At 40.7% G+C, this 26,764-nt stretch overlaps 1 protein-coding gene across 1 annotated transcript; it reads right to left on the bottom strand.

Annotated features, from left to right (window-relative positions):
* Positions 1–560: 560 nt before the first annotated feature.
* On the bottom strand, positions 561–26,764 carry LOC145459212 (tryptophan 2,3-dioxygenase-like). Its single transcript, XM_080337845.1, has 12 exons — positions 26,626–26,764; positions 13,160–13,237; positions 13,027–13,102; positions 8,574–8,655; positions 8,377–8,510; positions 7,870–7,931; positions 5,762–5,837; positions 5,453–5,626; positions 4,581–4,688; positions 2,045–2,150; positions 1,544–1,634; positions 561–819 (listed from the first exon to the last, which is right to left on the bottom strand). Exons 2-12 carry the CDS (start codon positions 13,192–13,194, stop codon positions 693–695), a joined length of 1,071 nt encoding a protein of 356 aa, XP_080193971.1. The 5' UTR covers positions 13,195–13,237; positions 26,626–26,764; the 3' UTR covers positions 561–692.

Below are 26,764 nucleotides of genomic sequence, written 5' to 3'. Positions count from 1 at the left end.
AATATAGAATCGCTCATCGGGGATATCGCCCAACAGGAATATCCCTGTCGCCCAATTGTACTAAACTAAAAGACGCACACGATTTCAGATTGGTATTTCTTCACTGACATATAATTTTCCCTGACAGATGGAATTAGGATTCTGGGGTTCAGATTGCCAAGACAGGAACATTCGGTGTCAGTCATTTAGGCGCCCATGGACGATTAAACCTATATGTATTTTGAAGGCTATATGTAACGAAGTCTTCGGTGTTAATTTGCTCTGAATACTCATTAATGATAAGTCCTATCACCACATCATCTACTGCGAAGCCATTTTCCTTCAGCGCCCCCCGTACCGCCCCCCTGAGCCCAGCGCCCCCCATATCGCCCCCTGAGCGCTCCCGCCCCCCTTCAAAGTCGCCAGCGCCCCCTGGGGGGCGCTGGGGGCAAGGTTAAGAACCACTGATGTAGATCAAACTAACACGTTAAGAGCAATATTGTATCATCATCGTTTGCATCAACAAAGCTTATGGATAGACGATTCCGAAAGCGACGATCGCAAGCGAATGCAAATGAAACTTTTATAGCCACTATTGTTGTAATTAGAAAGTTTCTCCGTATGAACATTGAACATTATGCACGTGTATCAAATGCAAGCAATTACATCAATGTTGTCTTTGTCATCAGCCTCCATAAATTGCGGCGCACCAGTCACTTGCCGGCACAGCCGCCGCGAGACGAGAGGGATTCCATATCAAAGCTGAGGGGTGGTGTGTCGGCACGAGACACCAAATGCGTGCTCAGGTTGAGTAGATCATTGAATACTTTCAATTTGTCGCTGTTAAGCAAATATGAAGTCAATTACAACCTATGCTTCATATTCAATTGATTTTCTATGTTAGCGTGTGATTACGTAATTGTCCGCCGACAGTTTCCGGTATTATATAATAATGTTGCCCGATGCTCGAATCTACATACATTCCCGAGCAAAAGTTTTCCACCATGAACATTAACACGACAAAGCGGCGTTCCAATCTAACTTATGTTCACGTGGAGTCTTTATTGAGGGTCTGTACCTCCAACATGCAGCCAGATTTCAAAGAACGTGTTGACAACTTTGATCGGCCACAGATGACTCGTTGACTCCAAAAGCTATTGACGTACATTAGCCTATGTTAGTGAATTTATTGACTACTGTTTTGGTCTCTATGCTTTGCACTTAAAGTTTAGTTTGAGTACGATTTATTCCCTGTATAGACGGATAAATACGCGAATAATGTATCGATTCCGGAATCGGACCCGCCAAGTACTTCATTTTCCCATATCCGGCCCGCCCCTGCACTAGTTGCATGTTTCATCTGAGTAACAGGTTTTCGGAATTCTTAATTGGGAATATCGTTTAATTTCCACAATTGTTATGCAACACATTAAATAGTGCCGTACTCTAACACATTCCCTACACCTCTGGACTCGATTGATGGGTCTAACGCAGTCTGGTTTCACTATACTTCATTTCGGGACGTCTTAATGGAGGGAATGAGGATGAGAAAACAGTCTTATACTTGCACGCGGCTTGCAAGTAGCGGTATCCCGAAGAGCCTCCAGATCCCATCTTGCTGCCAATCATACGCTGAACCATGTCCTTATGAAGATCTGTTTCAAGGATAATCATTAATCATACATATTATGGTATATTTGGAAAGATTTACTAAGGGACTAATATACTTCAAGACCATGATATAATTACGAAAAATTTATTAACACGTTGAGTTAAAATCCCAGCATGAGGTATTGTTCCGTTTTAAAAAATGGAGCCTATGACTTAGCTGGCTCCTCTCTACTATGATAGATCGTAATGTATGCCTAATGCATACACTTCTAAAAACACTAAAACTATTTCATAATTTTATTACATATATGCAGATGGGCTTACAAATGATCTGCTTATGCGTAAATTTCAAATTATCATCATCCAGCTATAAGGTAACCTAGTGAATGACAGATAACTAAAATAGATTAACATCCGTGCATGTTTTGGATATCGAGCTACGTTTATGACTTACATCTGAACTGCATGAACTGGCAGTCAAGATCCATTAGAGACTGCAGCAACTGGAACGGCACATGGAATCTTGGCTCATCGCAGTAGAGAGATATCATCAGCGCCCCCTGAGGTCAGAAATTGAATTATCGCCGGGAAAAAGTTGTATGATACGTGATACAGCAATACTATAGTTTAAGTAGGCCACTAAGGGTTTTAAGATATCATATTAGGGAATTCTGGGTCTAATTTTTCATCCAAAGTTCATCCACATGTTGCCGTGGGTTACATTGAGGTGGGCAGTAGCGACGTACTTCTACTTTATCGAAGTACTCAAGTAGTTTTCCTATACCTGCAGTACTTCCCAAAGTAAATCTAATTTCCCACCACTAATATTTCGTAATATTTTGTGACTTTCTGTTTTGTCGCTATTCACTGTTCGTCAAGTAAAGATATTATGTACTTCCCAGAAGAAAGACCAAGACGGTGAAATTCTGGGGCTGTTTTCGCGAAGAGAATTTTCGTCATGCTTCGTGCGAAATATGGGCTATGAAGTGAGCAGTCTGTTTCCATGAAGCTCTCGGCCAATATAATGTATTTATAGCGGTTGCGTGGTTCATGTGTGCAATTACAGGCCGCATATATTGTCCTCTCTAAGGCAGTAAATATAGTTCAGGAAAACGATTAACGATGAATTATCCTATCTACCATATTTTCAGCTAACTTTCAATCGTGCAAATCGGTAATATATAGTATCAACTGCATCCTGTAACTCCTCCGTATCACTCACCATCTTAATAACCACGGGGGTGGTAATACGATGGATTGCACCACATGGTCATAGTATATGAAAGTTTAATTAAGGTGAAAAAAGTGAAGAACAACTGTTCAATCATTGAATATTTATGCTGGCGAAATTATATAGCTCCTGCATTGGATGTATATTAACCAGAGGTGGTCAAAGTAGTCAAGAAAGCTACTCAAGTAGAAGTAGAAGTAGCGACGAAAAAAATCTACTCAAGTACGAGTAGAAGTACTTTTTCCATAAGCAACCTAAAACTACTTGAAGTAGAAGTAGAATTGACTTAATTTAAATCTACTCAAGTAAGTAAGTAGTTGTGAAAACGATCGTAATTCGTTCACATGAATTGTCAAAAGGTGCAAATTGAGCAATGCGAAAGGTGCGGAGCTTGATTCATATTGATGTATACCAGGAGGTATTCAATTTTCGACAGCATAAGCATTCGTCCGCATCATGGGATAAAATGATAATGTTGATATGGAAATGCGATACTATAATCCTATGTTTAATCGAACAGATCGTTTTAGAAAATATCATGGTATGGCGCCCTCCCCCATATTATAAGGCCCGTGGTGTAGTCGAAGAGCAATAAGGAGAAGTTGTATAGGATACGGTGTGAGCACTTTGCGCGATTATAAAACGTGAATAATAAATATGGTGGATCGTGAAAATGCCGTATTGTGTTGCTTTATTTCCGGAAATTAAAGGCATTACTACACTTGCTTTTATACTTCATCATGTATGTTATCGAGTCAAAAGAACTGATATTATTAGAGATCAAAGTATATGATATTGGAAATCGAAAGTGAAATGTAAATACTACTTCTAAAAGCGGATTATGTATTTCATATCTAAAGACAGAAAGTTTCAAAGGTGGTATGCTAAAACAGCTCTAAAACTAAAAAAGTCTGAGTTCACTTTTCAAGATTATGACACGCTATGGACTGCTAGATTACGATATGATAAGTAAATGCTAGATTGCGAAACATCAGTTTCAAACGTTATGATGAGCCATATATACTGTGGTGAAATATTCCATATGGGCAAAGGGCGACAATGCGGTGTAAGCGGAACCACGCCAACCCGCTACCCAAATTATATTCACCGATACTTTCGTGAAATCATACTGGCTACTCCGTATTCACTGAGCACGAAGCGCGACGAAAATTCTGGGCTTTACTCAACTTTTATGAAAAATAAATGTTGATACTCCGTCAATACAGCCCCGAAATTCCTCAGGCTATCTTCCTGATTAAAGGATTAAACTACTTCTACTTGACAAGCTGAAAATAGCGAAAAGTAAGTAAGTAGATCACAAAAAATTACGAAGTAGAAGTAGCGAAATTCAGATCTACTTGAGTAAGTACCAGAAGTAGAGGTAAACTACTTGAGTACTTCGAAAAAGTAGAAGTACTTCGTTACTGACCACCTCTGATATTAACACAGATCCAGCTCTCTGCACCGTCTGCATATATGTCCAGGCTTTGACGGTCCACAAGAGCGTATTTACGACTGCTTTTCAAAACTACTCACGCCGCGTGTGTCATTTTCAATATCAAATATGAATCCACATCTATTCAAGAAATAAAGGCAGAAACCTCAAATATAGGCCTATATTATACAAATATGTGGATGAGAATGGAAAGTAACGTGAATCACTATCACGGAAATACTGAATACGAACAATGCGCGTAAGACAAATTTAATGTTTCACTCAAACACGAGTCTATTTAGCTGTGAGTGGTCAGAAGCATACTTGCATAGCTTGGCACGTGAATCGACGATTGCCTGATCTCAGGGATTCCTTGTAACGCTCCTCGTTAAATAGCTCCTCGAAAGTTGTGCGCAGCGGTTCGGGCGCCTCCTACGCGCAACAAAATTCCGATTCAATACGGCTTTTGAGGTAAGATTCATTGTGCGACTATAGTTAAGAAACTAGAGTGGGTTTGCTGGTTTTGAATTTTGCATCAGAGATTGCAATTGTTTCAGTCTATCAACTTTCGACATGATGTGGAAACCATAGGTGGAACACAGAGAAAATATGAGTACCAAATACAAGTCCGAATGCCCGAAATTCATGATAAAGTAGCGTGACAAATTTACATTATTACTCGATACATGCTGTAGTCCAAGTGCGAATCCGAAAAATATCTCTAGATACCATTTTATTTCAATTATTACAAATTCATGTTTATATCTGCTTGGTAGGTTACGTTAGCCAGGGGATGTTATATTGCTTCAATAACACACTGCTTGGTAGGGAACGTTAGCCAGCAGATGCTATATTGCTGCACTAGCAAACTGGTTGTCATTATATGGGGTTTGTTTTAAATTTGTTCTAAAGCGATTATCCTATCATAGAATTGTGTGATCCTTATGTTATTTGAAATCTATTCTTGGACAATATGTGCTACCAAAAAGTTACGATGTTATTCCGAGCATGCTATACAATCAGAATTAAACCTTTTGATCGATGAATACAACATTCACAGTTCTGTCCAAATACTTTATAACACGATTAACACAGTCGTAAGTCGTAACACATGGGGTATAGGTTCACAGGTTGTAATCGGCCATGGCATCGTATTTAGCGTACCCACCGATATTAGGCTGTCATATTCATCTTACATTTTTGAATCTGTTCCAGAAATCGTATGTTTCTGCTGCGATACTCAGCCAATCGTCAACGCGTTGATGAAGAGACGGTTTGGATTGTGCCTTCTGGAACTTCACTTTTTCATCGTCAGCACGAAACGCTTCCAGTTCCAGGACGGACTTCCCTTTATGTTCCACGCGTTTGCTCTACGATATAGGTGGTTTTCGCAAACAGTTATTCGCTACAATTACGCTAAGGAAAATAAAACTTGATAGTAATGACCATGGTGTTATCACAATGAATCACGTCCGAGTAACTTGCTTACATTCTCCCGAACTTACCTCGTCGATACCAAATCGAATTTCAATCAACCGGAATTGATAGCTCTGGAATCCGGAAGCAGTTCCCAAAGCATTTCTAAAACGTGAAGTGAATTGGTAATTCTTCACGACAGCTACAGCAACACAACCATCATTTAAGACCGTGGATGATTAAAATAATAGCGAGCATTGATTTGTACATGGCGGAATAAACCATTTTCCGGTTGCAAAGCGAGATAATTGAACACGGCATCGTGTTTTATTCAGAATAGAATGTGTCTGATAACGCGGTCCATCGCTGATGGATGAGAAGGTCCATAACTAGCCTGTGCCACTGATGGTTTGAAATGCAGTGCATATGTCAGGGAGAAGTAATAAATTTAATTGACGAGAGTCACAATCTTGAGTAACTGTCACTGTCACAATTCTGTTCGTGAAAGAGTTAAAAGTAGGATCCGACGTCGCAACCTCCGAACTTAATGTTTCGCCAGTTGTAATAGCCAATTTCGATTTTCTGGAGTTTCGGGAGCAGAGTCAAAGTTGGATTTAGAACTTGGTTGGAATTGTGAGTCGGAATTGCTATCCGGCATCTTCCATGGGTTGGGGTCGGCATGAATGAATATAATAATACGACGATCATACCCCATCGCAGTGTTGAGATGACTCGAGTTCCCTTTTTCGTATGACTTGACTTGACTCGAGTCACTTTGCTAAAATGACTTGACTTGACTTGACTCGCATTATCAGAAATGTGGATTGACTCGTGACCTTGAGCAAAATTACCGAGTCAATTTCAAGTCATCAAGTGATCGGTCTCGAATCGATAAAAACCACTGTATCTTGCATATGTTCGGAATGTTCGCGAAACGCTGGGTGTAACCCGTGAGAGTGACCAATCGCATGTTTTACTGAGCCTCCATTGCTCTCTCACAAATAAATTGACCAAAAACGAAGTGATCGAAGCTTACAGCTGACGTTGCCGTAAACTAGAGTAGTAAAGTAATTTAATAGCAAAATGTAGGCTCTATTTCTGTTCTCTGTTCTCACCTAAATCAAACCTCTTGCTTTATTGAAATTGAATTTTGCAGCAAACAATACGTTCATATTGTCATATTTATTCCACTGGAAGCTTTTCGACTGGCTCTCTTCAGCAGTGAACGCCAGTAATGCGGTTAACCCAGTTCGGAATATAGAAAAAAAATGTCGTTGTGACGTAATAACGACAAGTACACAAGTCGCGAACGACAGTAAACAGGGAACGGTTACTGTACAACACACACAAAATCAGCTGTAAAACAGCCGAATGACAAAACAACACTAATGATAGATTCCCAGAGTGCAGAGATGTTCCTTCTGGCTGCAGAGGATCGGCTTTTGCAGCTTTATAATGGTTGATTAATTTGGTTAACCTCATTTACTGGCGTTCACTGCTGAAGAGAGCCAGTCGAAAAGCTTCCAGTGGAATAAATATGACAATGACAATATGTTTGCTGCAATATTGAAGTTCTGTACTTTGAAAAGTCTATTGAAATTGAATTCGAAGATAGGTAATATAGTCCTCAACCATTGACGCAGGCTCGATCTGTATCATATCAATTTGTTAATGGGTAATGTATTGCATCTGATCAATTCGCTTCACTATTCTCTATTTTGGCTGGTAACTATAAACTGAGGCTATGTCATTACTTAAGTAGTTTAGCAGGTCGACGTATGTGAGCGATACAGCGTGTATATTTAACTCTATATTCGTTCATCGGTACAAAATCAATGACCACTCAATCTGTATATCAGACAGCAACCAAAAGGCAATGAAGTGATCATGTCCCATACTTCGACAAGGCGACTTGATTTGAAGTCGAGTCAACTTCAAAAATCGATTGACTTGACTTGACGCGAGTCACCTTCGAAAATCGATTGACTTGACTTGACTCGAGTCGAATTGTGTAATGACTCGAAATGACTCGTGACTCCAGGGTAGTGACTTGATCCCAACACTGCGCCCCATCGCATGGTGGAACGCTATTCCGGTGAATCGAAGATCAGAATTATATGCAATGTAAAATGTAAATGGTTTCGATCTCAAATCCCATTACAGTACGACAACCGACTCATGACAAGCACGACCATACCTGAAATCCACAAAGTCTCGAGGTGTCATCGTTTCCAGCACCCCGAACTGATTGCAGCACAGCTGTCACAAATTTAGAGATTGTTTGCTTAAAATCTGTAGGTGCGATGTTCGCATATAGATAATGCAAGAAATTCACTTCGTGCTTGCACGTCTTCAGACACGATGACGTCATCGGAAATGGGAAATAGGAGTGATTGTGGTGGAAGTCATGATGGCAACAGACAGGCGAGCTAAATCTATTATTGGTCAATAATCCTGATTCGGAATATTGTGTCTTCAGCGCCTAATGGATCATCATTCGAGCATATAAATAATGCCACTTAACTTCCTCACATGAAACGCGTTCTATGGGTCTGTCCAAGGTGCTGGATGTGACGGTTGTAGGTTGCATATCAAATTTAGGTATTTTCAGAATATTGATGGGATGACCGCATGACGTTCAATCGTTTTCTAGTTGCTTAACTGAAGGATTTGTCCGAAATTGTATTGGTATGAAATGCGTCACCTTCAAAATCGTGACCATGCGATTTAGTCTTGAAATGATACGAAGGAAGTTCTTTTCATCCCAATGTTTCGACGACAACATGTCTGTGATCGAGTCCGTTTCGTACAAAATCTGCTGGAACCATAACTCGTAAGCTGTAACGTAAGACACGTTATTCTGCATAATTCCGCACTATGGATTACCCAACCCAATCTCACCTTGGTGAGTGACGATGAACAAGTGCTCGTCATGAACGGTAGGTTTGCAATTCATGTCCTGCGAATCCAAGATCCTATCGAGCTTTGAAAGCAAGGAAGTATTTTAGACCTGCGTACTGCTCAATTTAATTTTAACAAGTAGGCCTATACTAGGGTTACCATATTTCTGTGACCCAAATTCCGGAAACTCTTTAGCGCCCACTAGTGGATTTCAAAATGAGTTATTACGTCACAGTAGTAAGCTCAGAGCGTATGGCAACCCTAGACTAGGTCGAGGTGGATGCCTGCTCAATATTAATAGAGACCCCAACTAGACCATAGGTGGTCACGATCCGGTTCAGGAGTAGCCTATGTGGCTGTGTGTTGTGTAACCGGGACAGAAACAACATTTTTCAGCCTCTTTCCGCACAAATATACAATGATTCTGAGCCCATCATAGGGTAATCGATGCAACTTCTGAGGGAGGAGGGCTTGCTATATGAATCTGGTTTCTATATGCATCTGGTCGTTAATTTTTTGAATGAAGTCTGTCAATAATATTGGTTGTTCCATATATTACTATATAGTTACTACTCTCCGCTCACATGATCAGAGTTAGCGGTAGAGCTGGTGGAGGATGATGAGTTCGAAAATAAAGGGAGCGTAATTGTACACCGTTAAGTCATGTTCAATATTCATGTCCCACCGATAGCATTGTTTATCAGCCTTAAGCCGGTGCGCACCACGGACCTTTATAAACACCCCACATCATGTGTTTTCCAACCTTTTATGGTCGCGTCCATCTCCAATTTGAAAATGTTTCGTGGCCCAGATTAAATTTGACGAGCTGATTACTAAAAGAAGTCAGCACCTTTGCCCAGACTTACTCACAGGTCGATTACGCTCAACATATTTGCGAAGCCCAGAATAAAGGCAAACGACCCCCACGTTTGGAATCACTATATTTGAATAAAGCATTTAAACGGCCTTAACGATCTCTAGGAGTATAACGTTCTCCTATTATTGTGATTACAATTGGGCTTATTCCAGTAAATGAAGGGTGTTTTTATTTATATTTTATTGCAGTTTTTGCGATGGTGGTAGTCTTCATATTAAAACCAATAAATGTGATAGTATATCGCGCGCAGCACGAAGAATAATATCATGCATCAGCATAAATATTCCCAAAAATAATGTTTTTATGTTGATTTACGAAACAAATTTGAGCCTGCGTCAAGTCTTCAAAATTCCGGACATTTGGCATATTTTAGAAATTCCTCCCGAACGTTAGTTTGAACAGTGAAATTCCGGACATGTACGGGAAATTCCGGACGTATGGCAACCCTGGCCTATACAGTCAAACAATAGCACTGTTACTATGAAGAGGAAAATCCTATCGCGCAGTCGATTCAAATCATATAGCGGAAATTCTGCTCGAATTGAATCGATCAATCATTGGATCGATCAATCATTGGATAGGATTGGTTTTTGTCGCCCGAAGTCCACAGTGGGACATCATCGCTCGAAACGAAATTCGTAGAAGTTTAGAGAGAAATACAGAGCTAATGCGCGTAAGAGGATCACCACGACACATCTATAGTTTCAAATCACCAAAGCGTTTAGCCATCAAGCATCGATTGAATTGGATCACCGGTGGACCTTCAGTACCGTCAGTGACTTCGAGCGACGCACATGCATTTTGGTCATTTACTAGGCAAATGACCAGTTTCGATGACGATCTAAACCAGCGCCCTCCAGAGGGGAATTTGGATTTCGAAGGTGACGGTGACGATAAGAGAAATATATGGGGGCGGGCTCAGGGGGTGGTGTTGTGGCGGTAAGAGTCCCTATCACTATCTCAGTTGATTACCAATAGCCATACAAGGCAATAAAACAAACCTTCAATACAATCAACGTCCCTGTCAGTCATATGGGAGGGACGCCATACTTAGACAATTTTCGAAAAGTGGCGCTACAGGAAAACGTTTAAGAACCACTGGTCTAAACAGCATGGATAGATGCAATGACAGCTTGCACACCGAGTATCATAGTGTCATCTATATACTTCCTTGCTGCCAAACGGTTTGATGGCACGGGCATCCTTACCTCATGCTATCAATTGTAATAATAATAATTGCAAGAATATCAACCAAAACAACAAATAATTTACAAGCATTCATTTTCCAAGTGAACAGTGTCCCATCCCGACAACAAGGAATATTTCACAAATGAAACTATATATCCTGGCCTGATATGCATTGCTCAGCTAAATTCGTTGGTTCATCATGCGACGAAACAATGAACATTCGTCCACAGCAGTGGTTCCCAACCTTTTTCGGTGGCAGGGCCAAATTTAGAATTTCAGAGTACGGTCGGGGCCGCACAAATACCAGGGCAATGAAAGGAACCCATAATAGTCACCAAAATATGGAAATTCCATTGTTCCGATCATTCGCTTGACGACATTGGCCATTGTGTTGTCGCGCTCCCGTTGTTCAAAACAATCAATCTTTGCTGGCTATTTCGGAGTAGTTTTATTGCCCTGGCCAGATTTCAATTCGTATTTTTAGAATCAGTGCGACACCTGCTTTGATAAACACCGACATATCAAATTATTCGGACGCTTGGGTCGCGAACTATAGGACTACCAATTATGCTGCTCTTTGCCGGCTAGGCAGTACGCATCTCGGCGTATTCAATCGTGGGTCAGTTGTTGCACATCTATCCGTAAAAAAAAATCCGTAAAGTTATCAATACCCAGGGCCGTAACAGCACTTCGTCACCCCCTCCCCCTAAACGTTGCTCTTGGGACCCCATTGGGTGATAAACCGAACTTCGAAGCCCCCAGACCCCCACCAGGCTAGATAGCTGTTTGCCGCTATTTATCATCTAAATCGGGTGTCCGTTTTAGGCAGCCTCTGTCGACTAATCGCGCGAGGCGCGAACAATTTCTATAATTCCTGCTTGAATCGGTCAATGTAATCGGGAATTGCATATATATTGGTATCTATTTTTATCCTTTCTCTGCTCACGTAATCAGATTGACCGGTTGAGCCTAGTGAGTTGTGTTTGAAAAGGTTGGACTACTCAATATTAATTAAACATCTTCGGGCGTATACCCGTTGGCAGGAACGAAACAGCACTTTGTCAGGCTTCTCAAAACACTTAGGTCTTGAGCTCCCATAGGGTGATAAACCGATCACCCGTCCTGTTGTTCGCTTCTGCCACGAAATCAGGATCACCGTTTAGTGAGCCAGCGTGGAGCGCGAAAATTTTCGATAATTCAAAATAAAATATGTCAATGAGATCGGGAATTGCGTACATGCTAACTTGTCCTCTCTGCTCACGTAATCAGATTTACCGGTAGAGCTGAGTGAGGTGTCTTGGAAACTGCATAGGGCCCGTAAATAATAATTAAAGATATTCTGACAGGCGGACCCGTTGGTTCGACTTCGTTACATGATGTTATTTCGTGACCTCCAGTCTGCTATATCAAAAAATATAGAATCGCCCAAACGTACTAACCTATAAAATACACACGATTTCAAATTGGTAGTTCTTCACCGGCATATAATTCTTCCCTGCGGTATGGTAGCCTATTTGTCTCGTGAGGTTCAGATTGTCATTTAGGCGCCTATGGTCAATTATACCTATATGTATTTTGTATATACATAACGAAGTTTATGGTCAGCGTAAGGGCAGTCCTTTTCGGCCAAGGTTTTCTCGCTGTCGATCGTTCTGGCACACTTCTTGGAGTCGCATGTTACATGACCTAAAACTTCATATGTCTTCGTGCGTCGTGGCGCGGTAATGGCCAACGACGATATGCCCACTTCTATAAATCTTGCGTATTTTATCTTGGTGGAAGAGTACCCAATAAGTAAGGTACTTGGAAACTTGAAATCGGGCGCAGGGCGACAATTGTTTGAAAAAGTTGCATAAAACTTCATAAAATACTCTATAATGTATGCTAATTCACTAAATAATTTTTAGCCCCCTTCGAGCTCGCTCCCCCCTATTGGGGGGCTCGAGGTGCGGCAGTTACGGTCTTATCAATAGCTATATCTATACCAATATCTGTAGGTACTGCTCGCTCAACTGGAAAGTTAGGGCACATTGCATTGAAACAGCAGTGACGTAACCTTAGCAGTCTACTCGCAACTTTCTTGCAATCCTAATTGAAAACTCCAACCAAGCAAGAGTATTTTATAAATTTTCTTTTTCATAAATCGATTTTTCAATATTCTTGTGGGGGCCGCATGCGGCCCTCAGGGCCGCGGTTGGGAATCACTGGTCCACAGAGTTAGAATCGGCATTCTTTGCTTGTGTAACGAATGCATGCGGCATGAGAAGGTTGATTCTTTTCTAATTTCTAATAAGCTAATAAGTTGAAATTGGACCGCGCGCTCGAAAATGCAAGGTTTTGCCAGGTGATAAATGGAATTCTATACACGTTAGTCCTTAGAAACGGTACTTGTAAATATGAATGATAGGTCAACGGGTCTTCCTGCCCCTCTTCATCTGGTGACGAAGGCCCCTTCTCACCTCCGCTGAAAAATATATAAATATTTACGGCATCCCGTGACAGAATCCTATTTATATCTCACCTTGTGTTTTTGGATGAGAAAACAGGGCATGCCATTGCGTGAAGTATTGCAAAATATACCCTACTTAAATAATAATTTCTGTAAAAATAATGGCAAACGTGATCTGCTGTCAATTGTGTAGAGTCGGTGTATATGGGCTATTCCGTAGATCGGGGCATTGACCGGATCCGGATTGGGTGAACGGCCGGATATTCTCATTTTTGGCCGGATCAGTACTTTTTACTAAGAATAGGACAGCTTACCCTCTTCCAATCTCGAATCAATAGTTAAGCGGTTTAATTCCACGAACGTTTCACCTCAAGTCCAAGTTTGCAAATTATTCAGATAAGGGTCGGGTTTGATCTTTGAAATTTTAATTTCCTTTTTGCATTGTTTCAAATCAATATTCAATACCACTCTGGGAGCTGATTTATTTTAATGAAAATTCAATATCATCCTGTTATCGGAAATTTTCGGACCGGATCAAGGTCAATTTTAAAAACCGGCCTCGAAATCGGACCAAAGCTTTTAAGAACATGATCGGAGTAGGATCAGAAAATATGTAGATCCGCTCCGGGCAGTAATATTAAGTTCAGAGACTCTCAAAGATAGGGATATTTCATAAAACACTTTTCCGCGATTAGAGCCTGGCAAACGTAGTTGGGATAGTGTTTTTTAACCTGGTTTTGTTGAGACTCGGAAAAATGACCTGGGAGAATAGAAGCGGCCCAGGTGATGGTCAATTAATCATGAAATAACTGCGAAACATCAACTTCAGCAGTTAAACCTCATGTTCGCGATGGTAACCCGGAGTAAATACCGCACCAAGAATTATACAAAAGTAAGAAAGAGAGCATAGAGCTTAGGCTCTCCCGCCATACTGGTACGCCTTGGTGAGAGTTTAGGTGACGCAGAGAGAGAGAGAGAGGAAGAGAGAGAGCGAGAGAGAGATAGAGGAGAGAGAGCAAGATAGAGAGAGAGAGAGGAGAGAGAGAGAGCAAGAGAGAGAGAGAGGAGAGAGAGAGATGGAATCGTTATTCGTATACATTACATATCAACGTTACACTACAATAATGTAACAGTTAAATGCGACATGCAAGGTAGACGGGAGGCTCGAAATGATAAAATCTTCAGAGCCGAGCCACCAAGGAGAGGAGCAATTTTCATAGTCAATAACTGATAAATGACAAATAAAATTAACAAACAAACGAAAAGAAAAATAAGACACAGTATCATGGTCCAATTTGAAATACAATGCAAATACAATTTAGCGGTAGTTAGAGATAAGAGAGTGAAAACATTGTATTTTAAAAGCACAAGAGTCTAAATTGCGGAGATCAGGTATGGCAGCTTATTTCAAACATTGACAACAATAGAACTGATTGAATTTTGTACTAGACTGGTAGAGTGGTGTTACACAGATATAGGCAAGTTAGAAGAAAATCTGGTATGATGTTGGTGGGTATCTGAAGGTATCTTGAACAGATGTAGATACAATCTATGATGATGCACTGTGAGGTCGCCTCTTTATGACCACAATCGTAGATTTCAAGAGATAGACCAAAACCATTTCGATATGACTTCCGTTAAGCAAGCACAAATTGAATCCAAGTAAACTAGTGTTTAATGCAATTAAAAAGACAGGATTTCTGTACATTAACGGAGTAATTTCATCTTTTTCAAGGCTGTCGTCAATGTATGTCCGTTGCTTGACCTCTGGCATTCGAGCATTGTGAACAAGGAACTCGTGTCAAAAGCCATTTATTGGTTCAGTTGTGTTCAGTTTTTTGCACTATCTCCATTCCTCATTGCACGCTGTAAACAACCTCCGATCATACATGGATGGCCTTAACTTTTCGCCGTCCAAATTAGACGTAGGCCTATTTTTAACATAAATGACAGGCATACGAAGAAGTTAGTTTATTGGGCACTAGCTCTGACGCGAGAATCTATACACGCATAATGTTCGCATCCATGGCGAAATCTAGAGTTGGTAGCAAATTGAAAATATCCTGCATCCACATTGCCGAGCATCATATGTCTTCGTATTCGACAAATCGATTTTACTTGAAGAGGCCGCAAGGGAGACCTCGAATGCGGCGATACCCCGGATACCCGCATCGCGACGGGGCACAATGGTATTGCTCAAACAGAACTTGCCTAACCATAATATGTACTTATTTCTCTCTGTTTCAAAAAAGAAGTACGTTAAGTGTGCATTTACCGTCTATTTCCAGTAGCGCGGAAGCCACTTTGTGGGTGGCGAGATAGCGCAGTGGTATAATCCACGGCTGCAACACCGTTGAGTTGCGGGTTCGAATCCGACCGATGTCGCCTTCAAAATTCTTCTACTTATGTGTTGGAGGTTTATCTAGCTAGGCTCATCCGCGTAAGCGGTGTCTTACAAAAAGCCTAGAAGGTGGGCCGTGTTATCAGTCGGTAGTTACGGAATAAAAATGAAGAATATCGGCCTGGTGTAAATGACCATAGTAGTCGACAAACACCATGAATACCCCAAACAACAAGCTACTTTGTGGGGGTAATAATTTGAAATGAACATAGTAGTCGACAAACACCAAGATTACCCCAAACAACAACAACAAGCTACTTTGTGGGTATAAGTAGGTATAGCATATTTCATTCGTATTAGTCTACTTCAGGCGCATGCTCAGGGGTACAGCGGACACAGCTGCGTTCAATGTATTTCCAGGTGCTGCTCTACCGCCCATATGACAAATAATTTTATCAGATGATATCGCACTATAGGCATTTCGGTAAACAGATTTTGCGTCCTGACATCACCCATGCTCATAAGCGCCTCTATAAATACATATGCAATTCACGGCAATGCGTGCGAGCCGTGCCCGCTCTCTCTGAACCCGATAAAATCGTACTTATGTATGATACGATTGAGAGCTATTCATTTTATATGCATCTTTGATCTTTGTAAAGACAATATTATTTTGAAACATCTGGAATATATCAATTTGCTTTGGAGGTCTTTTCGTATCATTTAGAAATCGAACGAAATCTAAATTTTGTGTGTCGAAACAATTATAGTGTGGCGAGCGTGACCGAGTCCACCCTTCAATCGTAATATGCCACTTGATTAAATCAGTCCGCACCGGAATATGCAAATGCATGAGTGTTAGACATGGTTGATTATTATTAATTCGTGATTACTAACCAGAGGTGGTCAGTAACGAAGTACTTCTACTTTTTCGAAGTACTCAAGAAGTTTTCTTCTGCTTCTGGTACTTACTCGGGTAGATATTTTTTTCGCTACTTCTTCTTCTACTACGTAATATTTTGTGAACTACCTACCTACTTTTCGCTATTTTCAGTTTGTCAAGTAGAAGTAGTTTAATCCCCCGATAAGAAATCTAACCTAAGGAATTTCGGGGCTGCTTTCACGTGTAGTGCCAACATTTAATTTTCATAAAAGTTATGAAATAACCAGAATTTTCGTTGCGCTTCGCGCACAGTAGATATGGAGTGACCAATATGTTTTAACGAAAGTATCGAAGACTATAATTTAGATACCGGGTTGCGTGGTTCCGTTCACACCGCATTGTCGCCTATATCAACTATTTCATCACAATAAGTATGGCCCCCATAACGTTGGAAACAACCGTTTCGAAACCTAGCAAGTACCTATTATACCTAGCAGCGCATGACGTGTCCTAATCTGCAAAAGTGGGCTTTGACTTTTTTTGAACGTTAGACCTGTTTTAGCAGACCACAGTTGAAACCGTCTGGACAAAAGACATGAAATATATTTTCCGCTTTTTAGAAGTAGTATTTGTATTTTTCTTTCAATTACGAGTATTATGCACTGAATTTTTATTATAGTTTCAGTTCTTTTGTCTGGAGAACATGCATGTTGAAGTATAAAAGCAAGTGTAGTGATGCCTTATATTTTCCGAAAATAAAGCTATACACTATATGGCATTTTTACGATCTGCCATATTTTTAATTAACGAAAACTAATCTCGCAAAGTGTTAAAGCCTTATCCGACACAACTTCTCGGTGTTGCTATTCGACTGAACTAAGGGCCTTAAAATATGGAGGAGAGCACCATGCCATGATATTTTCTAAAACGGGTTGCTCGAGTAAACAAAGCATTAGTATCGCATTTCCAAGTCAATACTGTCATTAACATCCCATGATGTGGACGACTGCTTATTCTGTCAAAAATTGACACCTCCTGAGATGTATCAATATGAATCAAACTCTCTACACCACCCGCATAGCTCCATTTGCAGCTTTTGACAGGCCATGCGAACGAATTACGATCGTTTTCACAACTACTTACTTACTTGAGTAGATTTAAAGTCAGTCAATTCCACATCTACTTCAAGAAGTTTTAGGTTGCCTATGAAATAAGTACTTCTACTCGTACTTGAGTAGATGTTTTCGTCGCTACTTCTACTTCTACTTGAGTAGCCTTCTCATATGATCGACCGAAAAGATCATCGCTCCATCAAATATGCCGGACCTGATGTGTGGAATAGTATCCCGCCGGCCATCCGACAGTCGACGAGCATGTCCACATTCAAGTCGAAATACAAGCAATTACTACTAAATAAATACAGTCCATCCTCAAGATTACCGGACCACGACTGACCTATCGATCTCGCTTCCCATGACATGCCGCCCTATTTCTTGTCGCATTCTTTTTTCTATACTATCTTCTTTACTTTCATTCAGTGTGCATGCCTCCTCTTTACATCGCCTAGGCCAAGGTGGGTGTCAGATTCCATAGACTACTCCTTGTCGCTTCGACATCTTCCTGTCTTTTCATTGTATCGCATTTTTGTGGTGTACTGAACTGATAAAATTGCTAATAAACCAATGATGATGACTACTTTGACCACCTCTGTTGCTAACTTACTGAGCCATATGAAATTGCGATTTATCAATGTCATTTACCCTCCAAATGTCGACGAATTAGTGGTGGATTACTCGCCAATGCTGAAGCGACGAGCATATAGCATTCTTGGTATAGTAATGAACGACTGGTAACGGTTCGGGACATATTATAGTAGGGTTACCATATATATCCTCTTTTAAGAGGATATGTCCACTTTTTAAAATTGAAATTGTCCTCGGAGGATGCCTAAATGTCCTTTTTCGGAATTGGTTCTCTTTTTGCCTAAATAGGATAAAAATGCGGCAAACAATGCGACCCCAACACAGCCAACGTCCGACTTTCGTAAAAATAACAGATAAATCGGGAGTCGAGTGAAATTGATGAACTTTTTTTTAGTTAACAGCACACATTGTGATAAAAAAGCGGGTAATTCGGAAGTCGAGTCATATTGATGACCCTTTTTATGTCAACGCAGTACTATCGGTCGAATTCAGAATTTGCTCAATACATGGTAATCCTATATTATAGGTCATAGGGATTTCAAACTGCTGAGCCTCCAGATTGCAGATACGGCATATCTTCCTGAGACACTGGCAATAATATCGGCAGTGATAATTTCACAGGTAATATACAGTTTTCTTTTGAAACGTAGAACTGGAGCATAAAATAAGTTATTCCAATCGAACTGATGCCCTCAGAAAATAATCATTTACTATAACCGGTAATACATCACTGCAAGAGCATAAAAACTTCACCAAAAGACTGTTGATGATTCCATTCGCATGACTCTTATATATGTTCTAGAATCTAGAATACCGCACGCAAGTTGATGTGATTTCATCTCCATTGTTGATTAATTCGATACTCCCTATTAGAATTTAGGAATATACATTCGGGTGTGAATTTATGAAGCTTACTCCATAAGGGCCTTTCAAGCGTAGCTGGAATGGTACAATAGTCCGATATGAAGACCTAAATATATCGCATTGCAGTCGCAATTTGGAAGAAAACAATCGCAAGATTTGCCCTTGTTAGCAACGCATAAATATAGATAGCGAGAGCAGACTTTTGAATCTGGGAATTCTCTGGTGGTGTGCGATGAGTTCCTTCTTTCATACGAGAAAGCCACTCGCAGTAACGAAAAGCAAGTAGCCCTATATCGCAATATAGGTCACGATACACATGCAACTCATACATATGATTTGTGATGACACGCCAGTCTTGGGCATCCTCGGTTGAAGGCAACTAGGCGCGATCAGTAGTAGAATTGTGACTATTGTGGCGGTATGCCATGGGCAATGGGCACTGGGCATACGTATGAAAGGCTGTGGTTCAAAATTGAATCTCCTCCTTCTGAAATGCCGGTTCGATCTTTAATATTTATAAAATCATCTGCAATCAAGCGATTGGTATCGCGCTGCTGCGTGTCGACTGAAGTATACGACGAGCAAGTTGGTTTTGTTCTTTTAGCACTCTCGTGATGCGCGGCTCAATTTGTGCAGCGTTAATCCATAATAGTGTATGTGTGTTGTGGTAATTCATGTTTTCATGACTCGGCGAAAATTTGGGGTTCCGCGTAGGCTTGCAGATTAACGTAAGTGTTCCGCATGTGAGTGACGGTTACGAGCCACGGGTTGAAAATGTATTAGTAACAACAACAATGTTTTGTCATATAACACTAATAATTATTATGTATGTATTTACCAGATTTACTGTGAATAAAGAATATAATAATAATAATGTACAATTGAATAGTATATTCATATTGAAATGAACCCGAATATTTTCGGCTAACACTCGTCAGGGGTAATCGTCAGCAACTAGTAGAGAATTGGAAAGAACATTGTATATCAACAATCGTATCACAAAATATGACGTCACCAGCATGAAATTTCGAATCAGAGAGCGTTCAATGTACCATTTTTAGGTGGTACACGAACTCTTTTTGTTGACAGAGTTTTGGCTGGTGTATTTTGATAGAAGTCGACTCCAAGGCACACAAATGAGAACCACTGATGTAGTCTGTATTAGAGTCGTCATGAGTTGGATGGTAACAATTTCGCAGCAGCACGAATTGCTCATTATTCTTGCATATACTGATTACCCAAGTTTTTGACGGTTACTTCAACATCGCCAAACAAAGCTAACGTCGCACTAAAGCCACAAAGAAACGTCACAATGAAATCGTTCAAGGATACAACCCGCTCCAACCAACAAATATTAAATGAACGTGGGATCGACGCCCGGGTTTGTGGAAAATCCTTACAAACAAGCAATGCACAGTGCACACCAAAGCCTACGATCACGTCACGATGAAAGCTTCAGCACGCCGAAACGAAAGCAGGTCGAACAATCAAAGCAATACAAATCCAAGTTCGAGCTGTGTGTCTGTTAGCATGTAGCCTCTGTGGGTGCTACAGCACGACTAAATGGAACAGCTCGAACAACCCAAACAGTTCGCGTTGTTGTGTCTGTTAGCATGGCGTCGCGTAATGCGAAAGAAAGCACCAAAAGTGTATTGCAAACCAAAGGCAATTTTCATAGGACAGCAACTAGACTAATCTCGAGGGTTGGCAGTCGATGAAGATCACAATCCAAAAGTCATGTTGGTCAATCTCATGGCTCAAAATCATCCAAGTCTACCTCAGAACGAGGAGTGACGATAATTCGAAAAGAGCAGTTCTCGAAACCAGAACTGTGACAGCATCTCAACGTTATCAATTGGAGAAACAACAGCCCATGTTGCGTCATCAGCGTAAGGAAGAAGAAAGGATACAAAAGATAGAGGCGAACAAGAGAAGAAATTGCTCGGAAACGAAGAATTAAAAAGGAAAAGCTTGAACGTGAATGCAAGTCTGAGGTGGAAATCTGGAGACAAATCAAACAAAGAGAAATTGATGAAATGAATATGAGACACCAGAAAGAACAATTCGAAATCTCATCTGAGCTTCAGGAAATTTGTGCAAAGAGAAAAGTTCCTTCATCTAATCCAGGGGCGGGCAACATACGGCCCGCGAAGGGATTATGTCCGGCCCGAGGACAGTTTTCCGTCTTACATGATAATGTGGCCCGCAGCCCCAGTCTGTCGAGATTCCCTATACTACTTGCTCATACGTCAAGTTTTAGTGAGTGCATGTTATTATATACGTGTGTGAGCAGCGTGCGAGAGTGGAGCTTACGCGTAAGTTCATTGAAGCGAGAAGACTTGCGTTATCGGCATTTACGATATACTCAACCTTAATGTCGTTTGTGGTAATCATGGTGTTTGTCGACTACAATGGTCATTTACACCAGGCTGGTATTTCTTGATTTTTGATTCCGTAACCGCCGCCTTGTAGCATGGCACACTTCTAGGCATTTGAAAGACACCGCTTATGCCAGGGGTTGCCAACTCAAAACGGGTCGCGGGTCACTTTTCAAATTTCGTAGAGGACGCGGGCCGCATGAATCCAATATCGAGATTAACTAGGCCAAATAGTTGAACAACGACGCTATCTCGTCACCTACTCAACCCTAATGAATTGATAACTTGGTAAATTCGGGGTACCGGGCTTATCGAAGGCCTTGAAATCTTAATTAAGGATTGCACCTTGTGTGGATCAGACATGGGGTGATTACTTCATGATTGTAATCGATTGCGATTACGATTATTTCTGAATGACGCGATTACGATTACGATTACAGCAAAATCAGGAAGTAGTCGATTACGATTACGATTACATTGGAAAAGTAATCACGATTACTCACGATTACATTTATTTTGCATCTTGGAAGCTATGTTGGAAGACAATATATTGATTGTTGGTTACGTCATAATGTACCCATTGCCGATCTTTATAGAGTTCAATTTATCGCGCCCAATGATTTGCATTCTTGCCAGGGCCATAAGTGCCGCACCCCAAATTTCCCAATAGGGTGGGGACTGGGGAGTGAGCTCGAAGGGGACTCAAAAAGTATTTCGTAAAGCAACATAAGTTATAGAGTATTTTCGAGAGATCTAAATAACTTGAAAATCCTCTCTAGATCAGTGATTCCCAACCGCGGCTCCGAGCTAGCCTACTTGCGGCTCCCATTGACGTTGGAAAATCCAACAAAAATATTATAAAATCAATTTAGAACAAATAAAAAAATTGATAATAAAAAATTACACTTGCTTGGCTTAGAATCTGGAGTTTATAATCAAGGGTGGAGACCAATTCCTTTGCTGTCGAGTAGCGATTCTCTACTCACCAACGATTTCGTTACTGAACTCACGTCAAAAAGTATGCTCACACTCAAATGCGTTTGGATCGTCACTCAAATTTAAGTCTATGCCCATCATCAGACTTAATTAGTTGCAGGTGGTGTTCCAACCCGTTTTACAACGCTATCTGACCATCAAACCAATGGATCATTTGACTTGATTGTTAAGTTGAACGGCCGCATTGACGGAATGAATGCTTTTCCCCATGATGAAAATATTTTCATGTCCTATTGTAGTTAATGTGGCTACTGACCATGGTAATTTACAATTTGAGTTGCTACACATACATTCAGATATAAAAGACATGACAATTTGTTTGTGCGTCTCACGAAAGTTTTTCTTCTAGTCTGCTAAGCTTGAGCCACTACAATATCGTTTGATTATATAACAAATTATATACCTCACGAATTAACAACATACACTAAAGTAATTATAACAAAATACCAGAGGTTATAATTATGAATTATGTGCCCCCAGCTCTACATGTAGGTAACTGTGTGTCGAGATAGCGCAGTGGTATAATCCACGGCTGCAATGCCATTGGGTTGCGGGCTCGAGTCCGACCGAGGTCGACTTCGGAATTCCTTTCTAAGTGTTGGAGGTTTATCTAGGCTTCTCGTCGCCTCCTCATCCGCGTAAGCGGTGTCTTACAAAAAGCCTAGAAGTGGGCCGTGCTACAATTCGGCAGATACGGAAACAAAATGCAGAAAATCGGCCTGGTGTAAATGACCGCTGTAGTCGACAAACACCAAGATTATCTCAAACAAACAAACAAACTCTACAGGATCTGACCATCGGGGGCTGAGAGAGGATTAAAAATCAAAAGTAATATAATGCAATTTTCGACGAAATTCAGTCTTCAACTTGCGATTACCACCCTATAGGGGACGTCTTGCTGTTTTGGTCCTGATTCCAGCTACAACCCATGCTAACATGATATATAAGCATCATGATATATAAGCCCATGGCCATGGCGGCAGGTCCCAATGTTGAGTAAAGAATTGTGAAATACCGGTTGGCGCCCTTTCAAGTAGAGTCACATGAGAATAAGACGAAGCGAACATAAAAAATTCTGCCTTCAACTTAATACAGATATTGTACTGCAAGCGGCTGTTACGAGAAACGGCAAACACGGCTCGGTTTTGATATATATATATATATATCACCAGCTGTTGATTTCTACTGCTTCGTTGTGGAAATCGTAATGTTTTATTTGACGAGTACAAACTATCAAATCTTTGTCCGGTGTACGTACGTACTATAGATAGGCCAACTGCTCGCCAAGCAGCTACGGTCAAATTGCGTTTAACTAAGCATAAGCATAACCAAACATCAACCATAAGTTACTATTTGAAACTAGGCAGAGCGGAGATAAATTATACTGCTGCGAGGTAATGGCGTGTGGAACGTGTTGATGACGTGTTATACAGCACGGCGGGTGTTCTTACAATGACACTAATGTACGACGTACGTACATCGAATATCTATTTAGTGTGGCTACTTCTTACGCAATGACGTGCAAAGCTAATAGGCTGTTTCTGACGTAATAATGAGCTGTGGCATTTGAAAATCAGACGTCTGTGCTGTCACGAGCCTGGTATAATATCTTTTCCTTGTTCACGAATGTTCAGTTTATGTCATAGTCCTTGCAAAAACATAAAGTAATCGTTCTTTCACAAAGAAATCGATTAGATATAGGAAGTAGTCGATTACGATTACGATTACTTCGGAATTTTTTCGAATGTAATCGATTGCGATTACGATTACTTGAAAATGCTGTAATCGTCGTAATCGATTACGATTACTAATCGCGATTACCCCAGGAGTCTGGTCAGGCCCCTCCGAAAAGAAAAAGTAAAGTCTTAGGCTCCCATGGGGTGATAAACTGACCGAGCCCCCCCCCCCCATCACGTTGTTCGCTTTTTCCACGAAATTATAGTTGTACTGTTTCGTGAGTCAGCGCGAAGCTCGATAATTTTCGATAATTCATGATAAAATCGGTCAATATGATCGGGAATTGCATATATATTGCTATCAATTTCTTGTCCTCTCTGCTCACGTAATCAGATTTACCGGTAGAGCTGAATAATGTGACTTTGAAACTGTAGAGCCCGTAAATAATAATTGAACATCTTCGGACGGGCGGTCCCGTTGATATGACTTCGTTGCATGATTTTGTTTCGTGACCTCCTGTCTGCTATATAAAAAATATAGAATCGCCCAAACGTATTAAACTGAAAGATCACACAATTTCGGATTGGTATTTCTTCACTGGCATATCATTTTTTCATGCGGGATGGTATTTGTCTTGTGAGGTTGCGATTGGCAAGACATGAACATTCGGCACCAGTCATTTAGGCGGCTATATTGACAATTAAACCAATAGGTATTTTGTATATATAACGAAGTTTTTCGTTAGCATGAGGGAAGTCCTTTACGGCCATCGTTTGTCACTGCCGATCGTTCTGACACACTTCTTGGAGTCGCATGTTACATGGCCTAAAACTTTATATGTCTTGGTGCGTCGTTGCGCAGTAATGGCCAACGCCGATATGCCTATTTATAAGAATATTGAGTATTTTTTCTTGGGGGAAGAGTACCCAATAATCAAGATATTCGGCGACATGAAATCGCGCCTAGCGCGAAAATATTTTGAAAAAGTTGCATAAATTTTCAGAAAATACTCTATAATTTATGCTAATTCACGAAATAATTTTGGGACCCCTTCGAGCAATTGGGGGGTTTGGGTGCGGCAGTTACGGCCCTACTCATTAGTTTAAATCGGAAGTGTTATTCACAAATTACTGATACGCCTGTGGAAAAATGTGTATAAATTTATCGTCATAAATTTTCCATTTTTGGGGACAAGGTGTTGCCGCAGAATTTCACTTTTTAATGAGTTCGTCATATGCCAGCGCTTCTTCATTGTGACGCATGACTAGTTTATTGTACGTCACAACTACGCGTGCTTGATTCATTTCGAAATGCGCGCTGTGCGGAAAGGAATGATGTTTGACGTGTCGCGGCCATTGTAGAAAATTGCTTTTGAGCGTTTTTTCAAGGCAAGCCATCAATAAGTTCCGACAATTATTAGGTTCATGATTTCCCGAATGAATATACGCTATATAATCATTCCTTCTTTTTTTCTGCGGGCTCCTCATCACTGACCTCTCTACTGCGGCAGTGCATTGAAAAGCCCAGACTGAAAGTGAGCCGCACTACAAGTCGGCAGCAAAGACCACGACGGGGACGCACGGGAGCGAGAGAGAATGAAGAATGACTGCGAGAGAGATTGAAAAAGACGTTCCTAAGAATACAAAAAGCAAATACCTATGCACATTATGAAATTCCTGTCGTGGAGCACAAGGCCTAACAAGGCGATAAGCTCCACTGTGTTGCAGTGCTGGAATGACTCGAGTCACTTTTTCGTATGACTTGACTTGACTCAGCGCTTCGAAAATGCGGATTGACTCGTGACCCGAAGCAAAATTTACGAGTCAATTTCAAGTCACCAAGTAAACGGTATCAAGCAAATCAATGTATTTTGGGCATATGTTCGTATTGTTCGCGATACGCCTATGTCATGTGCCACTTGTGAGAGTAACCAGGCATTCACTGAATGTAGCCTACGTTTGAATGATACTCCATTATTGCATCACAAATATATTGACCACAACGAAATGATCACAGGTTACGTTGTAGTCGTAGTAGTAGTAGTAGTAGAAAAAGAATCATACAATAGCAATTAACGTATCTATGTTTCTTAGACGGCTCACTGCTAACATTGCGCATGCAGTGATCACATTTATCAACCCTCTTGTATGATTTAAATCCATATCAATTTGTTACAACTTCTCGAGGCTTCGTATATGATCCTAATGGCTGATATAATAACAGACTGTAGCATAGCTAGACAGTTAGTCGCGTATTTTATTTGCGGTTCTACGTGTGCGTGATAGACGCCTTCTTGCATGCATATTAAACTTTACATTAGTTATTTGATGCAAGATAAATGGGAAATTATTCTGTCTTTCACTCAGCTAGCAAAATGTAATTACTGTGAATCGTCACTGATACTTCGAAAATTCAATTTGACTGGAATTGTGACTTGACTCGTGACTCGACATGACTTGACTTGACTCGAGTCACATCCGAAAAACGAGTGACTTTACTTGACTCGAGTCACTTTCGAAAATCGATTGACTTGACTTGACTCGAGTCAAAATGTGCAATGACTCGAGATGACTCGTGACTCGAAGGTACTGACTTGATCCCAACACTGCTGTGTTGTGCCCATTAATTCATACATACAATCATTCATTGCTCAAATTTTTTTTATTTTTTATAACTATGAAATATAAATATTCTACCTGTCAGAATCACCCACAATAGAAATAATTGAAAAAAGTCTTTCCAGGAAACCATCATTTACAGATCCAGTGAGATTCGGAAATCTCGAAGCTGTCGTCGCTAATTTATATCTTCTCACGCACGCATCAATATTCTCGC

The sequence above is a fragment of the Botryllus schlosseri genome, chromosome 16 (assembly GCF_051294905.1).
Source record: "Botryllus schlosseri isolate E-star chromosome 16, Bs_hap1, whole genome shotgun sequence".
Classification (NCBI taxonomy): Eukaryota; Metazoa; Chordata; class Ascidiacea; order Stolidobranchia; family Styelidae; genus Botryllus; species Botryllus schlosseri.
The sequence above is the reverse complement of the archived record's forward strand: the minus strand, read 5'-3'. Positions and strand labels throughout refer to the sequence as shown.